Source organism: Hoplias malabaricus, chromosome 6 (genome assembly GCF_029633855.1).
Source record: "Hoplias malabaricus isolate fHopMal1 chromosome 6, fHopMal1.hap1, whole genome shotgun sequence".
NCBI lineage: Eukaryota > Metazoa > Chordata > Actinopteri > Characiformes > Erythrinidae > Hoplias > Hoplias malabaricus.
In genome coordinates this window covers 22,921,744-22,937,401 of record NC_089805.1, presented here as the reverse complement: position 1 = coordinate 22,937,401, position 15,658 = coordinate 22,921,744, and the positions used below count along the sequence as shown (strand labels likewise).

General features: G+C 38.4%; 1 protein-coding gene across 2 annotated transcripts in view; it reads left to right on the top strand.

Annotated features, from left to right (window-relative positions):
- Nucleotides 1-3,632: 3,632 nt before the first annotated feature.
- Nucleotides 3,633-15,658, top strand: part of igf2bp3 (insulin-like growth factor 2 mRNA binding protein 3) — a 28,640-nt gene continuing 16,614 nt past the window's right edge. For both annotated transcript variants that reach the window (XM_066675311.1, XM_066675310.1), the window contains exons 1-3: nucleotides 3,633-4,263; nucleotides 5,300-5,360; nucleotides 13,077-13,125. In XM_066675311.1, the coding sequence (XP_066531408.1) occupies nucleotides 4,089-4,263; nucleotides 5,300-5,360; nucleotides 13,077-13,125 (285 nt within the window). In that variant the 5' untranslated portion in view covers nucleotides 3,633-4,088. The remainder of the gene's footprint in view (nucleotides 4,264-5,299; nucleotides 5,361-13,076; nucleotides 13,126-15,658) is intronic.

The window sequence follows — 15,658 nt, the reverse complement described above, 5'->3', positions numbered from 1 at the left end:
ATTACTTCTACAACGTAAATATATCTGGGAAACTTCGTTTGGGACCACAAAAAAAATGTAAGAAAGTAATAAAACCTTAACAAAGACCTTCACCCACTATAATATTTTGGGTAAGTCCAGAGTTACGTTCAACATCTGAAGTAATAAAACCTTTTAGGAAGAGACTGGGCATTTAAGTAAAGGCATCAAAGTGTTAAAGATCCTTTACCTATATTGGATACTGTTAAATAGTTCAGATATTTTACATATTCCCTTGAGATTTATAGCTGAAATTACACTGCTATGTCATTCAACAAAAGGAAAAAACTAATGTTCATTCACAGCATTAAGTTATATACAGAAAATGAAGCATAAGTAAGCTATTTAAACCGCCATTTTCTATCGTAAACCCACTGCAGTGTTGTTTAAGCATATAGATCGAATTCAGTTTAGAAAATGGGTGAAAAGAGAACTGGAAGATTCGCTGTAAGGAAAAAGAAAATGTACAGAAATGTATTGTAAATATTTTATTTATTAGTCTCTTTAAGCGAAACTTTAGCTACACTGCAACTCCTCAGAAACATTTTCCCTGACAGTTGATTCCTCTCAACATGGCGTTTGGGCTTCAGTTCAAAAAAATATTTCCCATACATTCAACCGCGGCGCTAGGAACAGAACCGGTCTTCCAGACGAACAGGGAAGACTTTAACTCCCTCCGAGAGCTAAAAGGGAAAAAAACAAAACAAAACAAACAAAAAAACTCAACAATCCGCTCTACTTACGAGGATTAAGCTACATCCAAACTTCTCAACGGAAACGAAGTAGACGTTATTGTGTCTAGTTTCTTCAGAAGTCGGATGACCGTCTAGATCGTTAAAACTGAATGTCTCTACGTACGGAGCATAAGGCTGAAGTGTTCGTAATCCGTTGTAAATGCTCTCCGTTGAACGCGATTCCTTGAGACAAGCCCATATTCCCCTTGAAGACCCCCTATACATGAACTCCTGGTTTACCCCTATATTACATGCGGGCGGAGCTATACTCACATTCCTCATGGTAAACGCCTCATGATCGAGTGAAGCCTTTACTATAGGACTATAGGTAGGAACTGGGGTTTATATGTTTTTAAATTCGCAGACATGCGAAATTTCTTCGCAGTAAAATATGCGCTGATATTTAGAGAGGAACAGCTTAATAAATGATCGATGTATAGGAAATCAGGGTTAAATACATGAGATAAATGCAATGTAGCACGGGCTACGCTCAGCAAAAGCAAAATCCACACCTGACATATTCAGTACCTGGAGTGAAAAGAAATACACTTTGGAAAAAAACATCTTGCTCCTGAGGAAGCCCCGTGACTATAATACTACCTCACGAAGAAGTCCTCTGTCATTAACAAAAAACTGAAACAAAAAAATAAGGCAAAGCCACGGCGGAAGGTGGTATACACATGCTCCGCTGCTCACATAAACACATCGGTCTGAATCAGTGCAGAATGTGAGCTCTTCAGTACATATGGAGCTGCTATTGTTTTCGCGGCCGGATTTTGTATCGAGAAGCAGCTGAAGAGAAACCAATGAACGAAGAGCGGCGTGCGAGTAGTAAGAGGAGAAACAAGGCGCCCTGATTGGACGAGCGGATTGGCCAATGGGCGCGCTGAAGCGCGATCCGTCCTCCTGTAGTATTTTGGTTGTGTGTGTGTGTGTGTGTGTGCGCGTGTGTGTGTGTGTGTGCGCGCGCGCAGTCATGGCATCCAGGCCCATGCGCTTACAAAGCTGCAGCTCCCAGGGTTTATATGCGAATAATACACTGCTGAAGATATCTGCACGGATGTATTATTGACTGCAAAGATCTAAGTGGGAATATATTTACAATACAAGGCTACACTGCGCTGATCGAGGCCTCAAAATCGGATATAGTATAGACGTGATATATTGTGTATATATGGGCTTGACTGTCAACATGGTTTTGTGATATATATATATATATATATAGATATATATATATATTATATACACACACTGCCAAGGTCACACTTTGTCATGAATAAACAATTTAAATGCACCTTGAATAAATTAAAAAGCCTAAATTAAAGATTTGGAGCTGGGAATTTAACGTAAACATTTACAAGAAAAAAATATATAGTGGAATTATATTGCACTATTAATGATACTTAAGTATAACAGTGACAGTGAAACACCAATTTTTCAGAGTGACTAATGTATGTTTATATATATATGTAATGTTAATATATCTTACATCGTGTATGTGCATATTCTTAGAAGCATGTGATTCCAATACTTCAAAAATATCTGGAAAAACGCCCCCAATTGAAACAAGTAGGATATCAATGACATTTAGAATCACTCACAAGTCACATGCTTCATCATGATTAGTATTTATACACTGGTAGCAACCAATCAAGACAACACTAAAATAAATGCAATAACTGAGTGCTGGACACCATGAGATTCCGGCAGAAACTTTGAATATTGAGGTTCACAGCACTATATGTGCTCAGTATCAAATTACTTTACTTCAAGTCACATGTTCAGTGAAAGCTGTCAGTTTTAAACTATCACCACGCCATATTTTAAAGGAAAGCTCGGAGAGCTAATGGTGGTGTGTGTTTGTGCAGGGCATTAACAGTGAACTGAGGGTTTACTGAGACTGCGACATGGCGGCCTCACGTGAAGAAACAAGAAACGCGCAGCTTGTTTGGATTCCAAGTCTGTTTCTGGTTGAAAAGGGGAACATTTCGGGGGCTAAAGACGCCCTTACATTGTAAGCAAACGTATGTGCAGATGTCGAGGCCTCTGCTCGCTGTCTGTGGACAAGACCCGCCCAGCAGCAGCTCGCCATCGCGTCTCCTCCACTCCACATGACCCTCCTCTTTTGTTTAGGCACCGGAAGCTTGGAGATCCTTTTGTTGGAAACAGTTACACTGGGGCACGGTGTAAAGTTACAATTAGGAAGAACAACACTGTGTGTATATCGGAGGTTATTAAGTAGAGAGCCAGGAATATAGGCCTACAAGCTCACACGTGTGCCCTACAAACCCCAGCAGTTTACCAGCAGGGTTAGAGGGTAGGAGGAAATCTGTGTGCAATATTTTGTTGGAAGAATCAGACGTGTAAACGAGGTGGGGAAAAGTAAATATGCCATCAGATAATGCAAGATGTGCGTGAGTGGCACTATATTTCCATGCCTTGTAGGCTACAGAAAGAGCACAGCACGCTTCATGTGCTTTATGAATGGCAGACCCTCCCACCCACAGCCCCCTATACGGCAGACCACCATAGGCACGGCCACGGCTGCTCCTACTATGAATTCCTCTCGTCACTATCTCGCCGCCAGCCAATCGGGAGGCAGAACGGCGGCGCAAAGAGGGAGGGGAAGAAAAAAGGTGCACGGAAAAGCGATCGACACGGCGAGTTCGCACGGAATCCCTGCTTGCACGAAGCCAGGTTTTAACCACAACCCCCCCCTCTCTCTCTTTCTTTCTGTCCCTACCCCGAATCCCCCCCATACACACACCTCTACAAGTCGAACGCTTAATTGAGCAAACCAGGAGTCCTCTTTTCACGTGTGCGGCTTGATTTGTAGTTTGAACACGTGGCCCATTCAAAAAAAAAAAAAAAGCGCAATAACTGAGGGTGTTGCCCCCGACGCCTCTTCATCGTCCACCTCTTTATTTATTTTTTATCTCTCGAATTTATTTGTAGGCGGTGCCTACATTAACGTGTGACAGTTACACTCGCACCGCCGAAGAAGCTTGAGCGAGGAAGACGCCGACAAAAGTAGCTAGTTTCTCTCTTTCTCCCCTCCCCCTCGGCGTTACCGGTTGAGAGAGAGCGAGAGAGAGAGTGTGTGTGGGGAAGAAAGAAAAGGGGAGCAGGGAGCAGGCGCGGAGATCCCGTCCATCAAATCAAATCTCCAGCAGCTCTGCTCGGAGTGAGTGAGAGAGCCCTCCCAACCCCTGCGCTCTTAGTGCGCGTTCTCTCCAAACGCTGCCCATCCGAGGGCTGCGCTCTGCCACACGAACAAGCTTCTCCCTCTTTTCCTCTTTCAGTTTTTTTTTTTTTGTGTGTGTGTCCTCGAACAACATGAATAAGCTTTACATCGGTAACGTGAGCGAGCAAACGAGCGCACTGGACTTGGAAACTATCTTCGAACAGTGGAAGATCCCTTTTAGCGCTCCGTTTCTGGTAAAAAGTGGCTACGCGTTTGTGGACTGCCCCGACGAAAAGATAGCGATGAAGGCCATTGATACACTTTCAGGTGAGAGTCGAGACCTGTATTTATTAGGCCTGTTATTAATGTTGTTTGCTATAGCGAGTAGGTGCAGCGCTCCCCTTGCACGCTGCCTTAGAGCTGAGAGCTAAACGCCTTCTCTCAGAGGACTGGATGGCACCTAAAGTGGCGAATGTATGCCGACTCTGCTGCTCCGTTTGGACTGTTTATAAGCCTCAGCTTCCCGTGCCATGTCTCTTTATTCCTCTCGCTGTAAATTCTGCGTCTTTCCATTAAAGCCGCTTTTGTTCTCTCACTGCGAGCAACACAGTCAAACAAGTGTAAAATCAGTTTCAATTCAAAACTCGACCGTGAATTCAGTTTGAGCTACATAGTGTGTGTGTGTGTGTGTGTAGGTGGTAAAGCAGTCCAACTCGAGTAGATCTGCCCTCATTCAGTCCGGTTTTTTTACATAAATACATTTACAATTCGTCTTCATTACTATGAGTACTTTGGGGTATGAGTGATTAGAGCAGAGATTTAAAGTGTTCTCCTTGGCTGGGAAACTACTCTGTCGCTGTCACGCCAGGTGGTTGTTTTGTAGTGTTTGAGGCATGGAGGCCATACGAAAATGCATAGTAGTCTTCATGAGCAGAAACCAGAATGGTCCACTAGCTGAAGACGTTTCACCTTAGTGGGGTTTCATGTGTGTACACTGCCACGAAAGTATCGTCTCCTCAGTTTTTTATAATAAAGTCCCCTTCAGTTGCCGAGCTCGATTGCCCCTTCGCCTGTGAGCAGGCCTCAACTTTGTCTTCCATGTTTAACCTCTAGGAATCAGCGTGGATTTCCATTCTTGTTTTTACGGGGCATCAGTTCCCAGAATTAGCATTATAATTCATGGTATGATACATGTACTTAGAATTATTTTGATTTTAATTTTTTACAGTTAAAACATTTTGAGAAGTAACGCACTTAGAAATAGACTCTTATTGGTAAACGCTTAAGATAACATATAGGTCCTTTTTGGTTCACCCCCCAGCTTTTAACTGCTAAAAACGGTGGTCATTTTTTTTCTTTCTAGGAAAAGTAGAACTACACGGGAAACTTCTAGAGGTAGAGCATTCGGTCCCTAAAAGACAAAGGTAAGTCTAATTTGAAAGTTATTTTAAAAGTTGCCTTGGGTCTAGAATTTCTCTCATGTATTGTAAAAAAATGGCTGGTGTCATTGTGTTCGTGTTGGTTCCAGATTTTAATTTCTTCGTAGATGTAGCCCCACCCTTGTGTTAAGTAGTCACGGCAGCAAGAACGCTACATTTACACTCGTCAGCTAAAGGGCCCTCCGTTAGTCTCGATCCCTAATGAGCATTTTTATGAAGGGGTATTGTGCATCAAGGTGGCATCACACTAATATCCAACATACTAAAAGCCAGTCTTTTGTCTTTCTCACGAATATAGCCTATGCAGCGCAGTCCAAAACACTCAAAAGTCCGCCCAAATAGCCATCCGGTCACAGAACAGGACTGTAGTTTGAGGGGGGGGGACAATACGTGTACGTTCAGGACTACTTGGAGTATCCCAAGTCTATGAGCACTGGACGACGCGAACGTTTGGCTCCAAGGCCAGGCTTTGTGTGGCGTCCATTTATGAAGGAACTGCTTTTTCTAGTCACCCCCCTCTCTCTCTCTCACTCGCTCCCCTTCATGAGGTGGGCTCTCAGGTTCGAGGCCTACTTGAGTATAAATCTGGACCATGTGCCCAGATAAGATTTATATTGTTCCAAAACCAAACACCGTCCGTTTGACGGAGTATCGACCACGCCAACAGTGTCCCAGCATGACGACCGACAAGCGAGTTTGAAATTCGGTCAAAAAGCGACAAACTAACAGTTCATCACGTGAGAGACTCGGGTATGTTTGTGGGTTGAATATTTTAGATAAGTTCAATCGCTGATTAAAGCTACATGTTGTCGTGTTGTTCTCCATATAACGATATGGCATGGTTTCGTTAATAAATACGATGTTGTTCTTTACTTAAAAATAAGTAAGCTTAATTTTACAATGGAACAAATACCCCTTCCGCGGATATATGGTCAAACGACACACTTGGCTGATATTAATATGGAAAAATTTAAACTGACCAAAAAGGCCTCCACAACCACTTGTGTTTTGAAGCGGAGCAAAGGGACAAAATGTACCCTTAAATGAGGGGAAAAAATGCGTAAACTCACTACACGTTGTTTTTAATCAATTTATATATGTAAGCTTTTAACATGATTCACGCTTTATATACTTATTTTACAGGCTCCAGTTATTTTAACTGACATTTAACACCTATAGGTTTAATGGACGACACGTATTTCAGTATATTATCAATTAAAGCTTAAACACAAAACCACAGGCGTTCTTGACAACACACATGGAAAACGTGCAGTTTCAAGGCATTGTCTTGTGTTTACGTTAACATTGTCACACCTGTTAACTTTAAAAACGTTTAGCTTGAGACAGTTCTGTAAGAATAGCCATTACCTAACCTTAGGTTTTCCCTTTAATATTGCTTTTTGTATTTTAATATATTTTATTTAAATCATTATTTAGGCATGTGGTTTTGCCCCGAATAGTATTTTTTTTTAAACTGGTGTACAGTTGGTTAGTTTCAAATGAATATTACTTATACATATTTAATACTGACTTAAGATATTGTGTTTAATTGAATAATGTGGTGTGCATTGTTTTATACATAGAAAGTAAATCTTATATTTTGCTGTAGTGGCAAAATCAAGACATAATATAAGCTGGGACAGTCTGTTTGTAATGACTTTTATGTAGAGGCCTGTCTGAATGCCAGGTCAGGGGTCATGTATATAAAGTAGGCCTGAACGTTTAGCCAGTAAGAACAAAGTGCACTGAGATGCATGCTGGGAGTTAGCTTGCTTCCTTCCTGGGAGAACCAGAGGGTCTGCCCACTCATAAACACGTAGCCATGACGAGCTTGTGCAGGGTTGAGCCCTGCTTATTTTTCAGTGTGTAAGAATTGTGTAAAGCTACTTCATGGGAACTTCAGTTTGGAGGTGGTGTGCATCAGTGGCATGTTACAGGGTGGCAAACTATGGTGGTCATTTATTTATATATGGTTGTTTTTGACTTTTATTTTACTTAATGTTATTTGTAAAGATATACTATTAAAATATGTGCAATATTTAAAATTCTAATATTAAAATCTTACAAAATGTCATGGTTCAGCACATTATCATTTGTGCATTGAGGGGAATCTGCTTGAGGTGTTCTTTGGAAATTAACTGCTGTGGTTTTTTTTCCCTAGTTTAACTGGGTTTTACTGGATGGCTTAAATTACCCTTTTTATTATTATTATTTTTTTTTTTGAGAGAGAGACAGAGAAATGGAGAGGGGGTTGGGGTGAAGGGAATATGAAAAGGGGTTTGACCAGCAAGAAGTATGAAGGGACGGCGTCTGTAACTACTCCACATTCAAAAGATTTGGCCATATATATAAGCCCCAAATATTAGCATTAGAAAAATGGGGCATAAACAGGGATTGATATGTTAATCAAATTTTTTTTCTGCTCAGCATTTTCTGAGAAGTTTGTTCATTGTTATTTGCAGAGAAAGAGTGTAGGCTGATGACCTAGGATGGATGAGTCATTGTAAGGCTATAGCTGTGTTTTGAACAAACCTCATCATCTTTCATGGTAGTGAATTATAATTCATAATGGTCTTAAATTTTTTGCACTCTTGTAGATTGAATCCTTAAAACGACACCATTCGCCATATTTTAAATGTTTGGGCTGGTTCGTTTTGTCATATTGTCAGTGTCAGTAATGTAGAATGATTGCTTGCTTTTAGTAGTTTGGATTTATTTTAGGGTTTTTTATTTATATATATATATATTTTTTTTTTCTTTGGCTTTTTGTAACTGTAGGTACAGTCTTTGCTATGTGATTTGAGTGAAAACTTGAATGCATATATATATATATATATATATATATATATATATATATATATATATATATATATATATATATATATATATATATGTATGTGTATGTGTGTGTATAAACATGAATGTTTTATTTATTTATTTTCCTCCTCAGTGCTTTGTGTTGTATGTAAAATTATCTTAATGTTGGGTGAACATGACTGTTGGAATTTAAAAGTAAATAAAACAGTTTTTGCTACAACCAGTTTTTACTTACACACACACACACACACACAAATATTCCTGTCTGTAGGCTAACCTGTCACTATAGTAACAAGGCCCCACCCCCTGGGGGCAGAAAGGGGTTCTTTTGCCCAGAAATGGGGCACTGACATCCTCCTCTCAATCCCCTCCCCACGCACACTCCCCTCTTGCTCCTATAGGTTAATCCACTGGAGAGGAACATTCCATAATGCATTCCCACTGTAATGCAGGCCAGGGCTGGAAAAGCATGCTATTCCTGCTAGTTTCCTTGGTGGGGGATTTTAATGGCTGTTTAGACTCAAACACTGAAGTAGTGGCAGTTTTTGCTTTTTTTATTTTTTTGTTGTAGTTGTGCATGTGTGTCAGATGTATAGTAAGAGGGGCTTTTTATTAGAGGTGTAATCCAGTGAACTGCCTCTTTAAAAATTACACCACGGATAATTTAAGAATTGTTAGAGGTTCTACGTTTCTGCTGTTATTTATTTTATTTTTTTAAGGGTTTTTCTTCCAGGGCAATCCTTGGGCCAATTACACCGCCTTGTATTTTAAAAGGATATGCAATGGCCAAGTCTGACACTTCTAACTTGAATGAAGTAATAAATACATTTTTATAGGCTAATATGTGTATTGTAGGTATACATTTTTAAAAGATTTTCACAGGAGTTCAAAGACATTAATGCATGCATATATAAACATTTTAATTAGTTTAAGCAAAGGCAGTACAAACAGCAGGTGCTTGACTGTAAATGTGTTTTTGTTTCTTAGATTTAAGGTGTGAATGTTATTATTCCAAGTCATGCTAACTGAATATTCAGAAGTCAGCTAAACTTTCAGCACTTGCATAATTGTTTTATAAACCTAATTTTGTTCAATTAAAACCAAACACTCCAAATGTCATTTAAATTTTAGCCATCTTTGTGACTTATGTTCTGCAGTGTATTTTAAGGGAAATTTTTTGTCATCAGTTTATTTTAGCTTCAGCCATTTTTGAATCAGCCATGATTTTTGGCCACTTCAATGAAATAAAGGGCACAATGCATTCCTCACAATCAGGGATGTTCAGTCATAAAAATGACTACTCATCAGATCAGCATGCTAAAGAATCACAGGGCTTTTTGTTGTGTGCTCGTGCTGTGTGCTGACTAATGTCGCATGTTCCTGTTGAGTGTCCTCTGTGCATTCTGACAAATCACATGGTTTGCACGGTTTGACAAATCACTGCCATTTTCACAAGGTTCACTGTGACTGTATTGGCATGTGCTAGTCACAGTTAAAGTCAGTTAATCAATGAAGTGGCAGTATCACTAATATTATGATTTTTTTGTTACCAGTTGCACAGCCCTTTGTTTGGGTGTGTTTTGAGAAGCTAGCTGCTAACTGTGATCCTACTTGCTGACCTGACTGATTAGCTTCCTTTCCTCTCTTGTCTATGTAAATTGTCGTCAAACACATTTCTTTGGAATTTGTTGCTTCTAAGTGAAACCCTGTTTGTATTCATAATGTCCCATATACATTAAGTAAATGTAGGTGTAAATGTGCAAACACAGTTTGAACTTTGAAGTCATATGGAGCCAAATGTTTCAGACTACTCGTATGTATATGTATGGAACTGGAGCGTGAGCTACCATTTAGGAAATTGCTGAATGTCTGAAGCAGCACAGCCTACAACTCATAGCCAGTGCCATGCACATACTTTCAACAGTTAACATGAATTTGTTCAATTAAATTTGATTAAATATTTTACACCAACTGTGCCACTGTTTCTTGGCCCAAACCTGAGAAGCAAATATGCATTTGTCACATTGTGGATTTAGGTTTCAAACATGTGCTTTTCTGGACTAAGCAGTTGCTTGCTTTGCGTACATTTAAAGATATCCCACATGCCTTAGACTGATTTACTAATTTATTTTTTCCTCAAAGGTAATATGTAATTCAGTCATAAAACTATTAGTTTGACCAAGGTAGAAACATGTGAATTACCGGACATTATGGGCAAAGTAGCACATAGCATGACAACAATCGATTATAATATAGACAAAAGGTAGAAATAGCCGTAATTGTATACATCACTTTGTTCTGTATGGTGAGTGCCTGTACTCAAGTCCTGCTTGTGAAGAACAATTATGCCTTACAGATTTAGACTGCTTTAAACTCTTTGCTTTCTTGCCATACTTTGGGTGTTCATAAACCAGTGTTTAGTGCTATAACATACAACAAGGTGTACATTGCAGCCATGACATCTATAGACAAATAGCTATGTTGTATCCCTCTGCTTCCTGCCTAGTTTGATTAATTTTTATTTATGCATTTCTCATAAAAAGCCAGTTTGATTCTAGCACATTTTTGTTGTCATATCTGGTCAAGAGACTGAAAAACCTAACACATTTGAAGGCTCATCCTGATGGAGCGAGCTCAAAATGCTAGCTCAGCTGTAGTGTTGCACTGATGGAATATATATAGCCTATAATTTATACAAAAACTGCCATATTTGAAGGTGAATGTGATTCTAAAAATATTAATTTCTAGTAGTGCTAGACTGTACTGATAAAATTCAATACCGAAATATTTTCTGAATGTATTAACTTGTCTGGTATTTTAAGGTTTATATTGATGTTAAATACTTTTTCTTTTGTTTTCCTCCTGAAAGAATTCCCTGAAAGTCTAACAATCTCTTTTGTTGGACTAATTTTGATCGTGATATAAATCAGAAAGAGATTGTATTCTTAGTTAATTTAGCTTTAGTTTGGCATGCCAATACACTCTTATGTGCCCAGCTGAGAACATGCTTAACAATTATCTGATATTATTTAATAATGTTTGAACTAAAATGAAGTTTTGTGACATAACTGTATAGTAGATTACATGTCTCCCAACACTAATCTGCACAATGTTGAGAAATCTGTGGTCCTTGACACGCTCAACATACTGAGTTATCTTTAGAGGTGTTGGAAACCCACCTTTGTCCTGCGTCGTATGGCATTGACAGGTGAAAGCAGATTAAAAGTTCTTGAACACTGCAAGATTTTAGCATACAAGGATTTAAGGCTGATCCTTTTTGTTGAGTGTAACTTTTATTCTGAAATCAAGATTGGTCTTTTGTTCTGTTAATGGATAAGTTCAAATTATACATTGTTTGGCTCTATACACAATGTATGGCTCTGATTTAAATTTGGTATATGCTTCTTTAACAAAGTCCTGCCCTTTACAAATTATTAGCAGAAATGAAGAAAAATCTGATTTTGGATATCTGAGTGGATACATCTATAGCAAATGTCCCCCCTTCCACCTCCACTTTACTCTAACAAGTGTCACTCAGTGGCATAGTTTTTATCATTGACAATGATTTCATAAAAAGGCACTAAATAATGCTTGGAAGAAACAGAGCTGTACCTACTATGCGCTTTAATCTTTGATTTACTCTAGACCTTAAAAATAGCATTCTTGAAATTAAAATATCTTTTAGATGTCTGAAATGCAAAACAAAGACAAGGTGACAACTTTGCATTAGACAAATATAAAAGAAACAACCAACTATTATGGTCATAAATATTTGAATATATAAATACATGATTTTCCATCTTTTGCTAAATTGTGGTGGGTGGGACATTAATATCTATAATGTTTCACTTAGTATTGTTCTCTGTTTGTCCACTTCAGGAGTTTTACCAATGTCCTGTTTGGATTGTTAATATAGTGTTTTGCAACGCATTATTTTTCTCAATTTGTCTGGACATGTATGCGTTATGCGACATGGTTTATTCTAAAGAGGGGCGTTTTATACATTTTGGAACAGTCTGTATAATGTGCGTATGACATTAGCACCAATATCACTTCAGCGATTGTTATTAGAGTTTAAACCTAAAGCTCAGCTCTTGCATTTGTCTGAATTGGTGCCCTTTTGATGAGCAGAATCAGAGATCCTCTTACAGCAGTTTTGTTTCTGAATTCACCAGACATAAATCGGTGGTCATAAAGTCATAAGTGAACGTAAAATGATTTCAGATGAATATGAGATATATATATATATATATATATATATATATATATATATATATATATATATATATATATATATATATATATATATATATATATATATTTTTTTTTTTTTTTAAATACTTGAATTAGGTAAAACTCAAGTATATTCCTGACATTTTTTGTGCAAGGGTTAAATATAGACTGATTTGAATCTGTAGTATTTCTATAATTGCGTAGAACTGTATTCATACCTTAGCAGTTAAAGCATAGTTATATTTGTAAATTACAAAAGTTATCAGTTTTTCTTGTAGAGGCATTTCTTTCATCATGGTTGCAAAACTATGCAAGATATGTTCTCAAAAGTACCTAAATGGTCAATTTATATGCCTTTTTTCAAAGTGTTTTAAAGATTCACTGCATCAGAGAAAACAGTTTTTATGAAATTTAATAAGTTGTCATTTTAAAAAGAATTAAAGGCTGAGTCAATGTAGAAATGAAAGATCAGTTTTTCTCTCAATTGCAACTTACATAAGGGGAAATATTAAATCACAAAAGCTGCAAATTTTATTAGCACCTAGATCAACAATGATATCTTTACAAACCTTACGTTGGGAAATTTAATCCTGTAGATGTGCAAACACAAGTTTTTGGTTGTTAATGACCTGTTCTCCCTCACTATTGCAGGAGTTGTAAACTGCAGATCAGGAATATCCCCCCTCATATGCAGTGGGAGGTGAGTAAACATTGTTATTATCAATTTATTTAAAAAAAAAAAAAGAAATATTTAAAATGTATTTTTACTTGAATATTTATTGTTTATTACTGTCTTGAATGTCACCTTTTTGTTAATGAGTATATGTATTTATGTGTCAGAGTGAGTCTGATCATGTACTGCAATAATTGTTCAGAATTATGGTTGAAAGTAGTGTATGAATGGACCAATCTCTATAGTTTGTTTTGATTTGGGTGCTAGTGATGAGGTCTCTTTTTGGAATGCTTTTCCAATTTTAAGTGCTAAGGACCATAGACCTCTGTAGGCTAGCATACCTTTTTTGTAGCTTTTCAATAATGTTTTTTTTTTTTTAATCAGGATTGGAAAAGTCATTCTTAGTAACAAAGCCCAGTGTACAAAAGATGTTACTTAAACATTTAAGGGTGTACTCAAACTAAGCAAACCTGTGCCCTGGAAAGTTTGACCCCACCCAAAGTCCAGTTCATTTGACTACTATGAGTGCTCTGAACTGTGCCCTGGTCATGGTAGATGTCTGTGTGAGCAGTAACGAAAATGAGTATGAACATATCAGTGCTCAGATACTCACAGTAAAAACACATAATGGCAAAATGGTCATGCTGGTCTACTTAAAGTATGCAGGGTCTGCTGCTGAGATGCAGGGTTTGCTTGAAATGTTTGCAGAAATATTTTTTTAATTTCTTGATGATTTGGTCTTGATTGTGCAGTTTGATTCCAAAGGAAAATCCCTGCTCTGCATAACTTATAAATCTAGCATCTGAGTCTGTTGGGCGTCACTGCCGACTAACTTAATTCCAAATAAGCCAGAAGTACAACCTGAAATCCATAGTACTCTGCAAAGTGTCTTCACTCAAAAGTCAGTCTGACTTAAGCTTGCTCGGGTTCGGAAAATTAAAAACACTTGTGTAAGTGCAGACAAGTGTTGGGGGTTGAGACAACTGATATGTTTTAATAGTGCCAAGTGAGGATATGACTACACAAACTTATTATATTTTTTTGTTTGTGGGGGGCATGATTTTGTCATATCTAACACATTTCCAGTGTTTGACCCAAATGAGGAATGGGCTCTCTAGTGTGATTTAATCAATGAACAGTGCTAGGGTTTTGTGGGGGCATCCCAGACACCACAGCAAAGTCTAGCATGTCAGAATTTTTTTTGTTTGTTTTCTATAGTGTTACATTCCCTGTGGCATGTTCCTTGACATTGGCCAATAGGATCACAGCAAGCTCTCTGGTACATGTGTAAACAGGAAGGAAAGCAAGAGGGACACTGCAATTGTGAGGTCAAACAATGAAACTGGGGAAAGGTTTGTTGAGCTGTGGCAACAATATCCCCTCCCCTTTAATGTTTCCTCAAGGGTGTACCATGACAGATTCCAAAATGATAAAAGTTAAGGTGAAACATTGGAGGCACTTTAATGACCCAGAAAACCTCCAGCATTGCTTCTGTAGACATAATTGACAGTTTCATGACGTGCTTCCACAATGACCTAAGAATGTGAATGATGGTTGGCGTCAAAAGTAAAATGTTGCCATTCTTGCAACCAACAAGTGGCATGAATTCGACATGGTTATTGTGGAAAAAAGAGAGGCTGTACAATAAGGCTATATCAATATCGCAATATAAAATGTTTCAATAACAATATGACATTTTTAATTTTTCAGTATACATCTACAGCATCTGTCACTGACTGACAGTCATTACAGGGTTTCATTGCACTCAGTTAGTTTAAAAATATTAATATTGACAAAGCCAATAAGTTGTTGTTTGATGTCATGTTGCTTTCAGTTCTTGGCAGATTGTCTTTTTTCTTTCAGTTCATATCGATATAAATTTTGGCCATATTGTCCAGCTCTACTATACAGTGTGGCCTGACCCTGCCATTAGGAAACATCTGCGACTATGTACCATTTATGCTCATATGAAAAGCATTACTGACATGGTGGTGTTGGTGCTTTAAAAACTTTAGCAGCACTGTTGTCTGATCCCCTCGTACCAAGGGTACCTTGTAGATTTAATGTCAGAGACCGTAGCTCATGCACAGTTTGTGTTTATCAGCTGGAAAATTTTTGGCTAGTGGACTATTCTCAGTCTGGCAGTGACCGTAGTATTACTATTCTGATCCACTCGTATAGCATAACACACACACATCTGCAAATTTTTCGTTGTACAACAAAATGTCTTCCTCCTTTTATCCGTCTGTGGCAGTGAACACACAGTGCACTAGGGGCTGTGAATACACCCAGAGCTGGGGGCAGCCACCCCCAGCGCCTGGGGAGCAGTTGTGGGTACAGTATCTTGCTCAGGGGCACTTCAGCCGTGGATGTTCCTGTCTCTCTTGTGGATTGAACCGGCAGCCTTTGGTGCCAAGCCCGTTCCTCTTACCATTAAGCCACAGCTGCCCATGTCACCATGTCATTGTCGCTGCAGTGCTACAAATGATCCTGTGGTGGTCCTGAACATTTGAACAGGGTGAAAGGGACAAACAAATTATGCAGAGCAACAGATAAACTA